Source organism: Cryptosporidium ryanae, assembly GCF_009792415.1.
Source record: "Cryptosporidium ryanae isolate 45019 chromosome Unknown contig_128, whole genome shotgun sequence".
Lineage (NCBI taxonomy): Eukaryota > Apicomplexa > Conoidasida > Eucoccidiorida > Cryptosporidiidae > Cryptosporidium > Cryptosporidium ryanae.
In genome coordinates this window covers 1-976 of record NW_027125560.1, presented here as the reverse complement: position 1 = coordinate 976, position 976 = coordinate 1, and the positions used below count along the sequence as shown (strand labels likewise).

Here is a 976-nt window from a genome sequence, read left to right as displayed (position 1 = left end):
TTCAGACCACACAATAAGGATATTTGATGTTTCAACAGATCAACCAACATTTTTAGCAGAGTTAAGGGGGCACGAAGGACCGGTTTGGCAAGTTTGTTGGGCACATCCGACTTTTGGTAGTGTTTTGGTTTCTTGTTCTTATGATAAAAGGGTATTGGTTTGGAAAGAAACTCAAAGGTCTAGATGGGAAATTGTTTACTCTTGTGAGGATTTTTCATCTTCAATTAACAGTGTTTCCTGGTGTCCCTGGGACTATGGACTTCAATTTGCCTGTGCAGTAGCCGATGGTTCGATAGCAGTTTGCTCTTATAACTCAGAAACAAGAAGTTGGACAAAAAAACAGGCTTTCGGACACCCAAATGGAACAAACTCAATATCATGGGCTCCCGCTACCAGTTCCATTGGAGCTTCTGTAGGTGTAACGTCCACCCAACCTATAAGGCTTGTTTCGGGTGGTTGTGATAACCAAATTAGGATTTGGAAGCAAGATCCTCAGACTAAAGAACTCTTAGAAATCGGGCAAACACTTGACACAATTCACTCAGAATGGGTAAGAGATGTTGCATGGAGACCTTCCGTAGATTTACTTGCTGAAACCATTGCTTCTTGTGGTGATGATAAGATTGTAGTTATTTGGACTCAAGATGTGGATGGACAGGGATGGCATAGTAGTCAAGTCTTAAATTTCAATGAGCCTGTTTGGAGACTCACTTGGAGTGTTACCGGCACGGTTCTTGCTACTTCAAGTGGAGAGGATACTGTTACTCTTTTCAGAGAAAATTCTGATGGAAAATGGGAGGTTTTAACTAATATATCAAACAATGAGCAATTCGGTAATGATATCATTCCTGGAGAGCTAATTAATGGAACCCAAAATCAACTAATTTTAGAACCTGCAAATCCTAATATGAATTCTGGAGCCCCTATATCAAATTTACCAGAATCAACTAATAAAATGAGGCAGGAGCATGTCAAT

General features: G+C 40.2%; 1 protein-coding gene across 1 annotated transcript; it reads left to right on the top strand.

Moving 5' to 3' along the window:
* Positions 1-19: 19 nt before the first annotated feature.
* On the top strand, positions 20-833 carry FG386_000270 (uncharacterized protein; the record flags this gene model as incomplete). The annotated part of the gene is made up of 1 exon (XM_067339613.1): positions 20-833. A coding segment is annotated over one exon (814 nt), but the record flags the coding sequence as incomplete, so codon positions are not given.
* Positions 834-976: the final 143 nt, after the last annotated feature.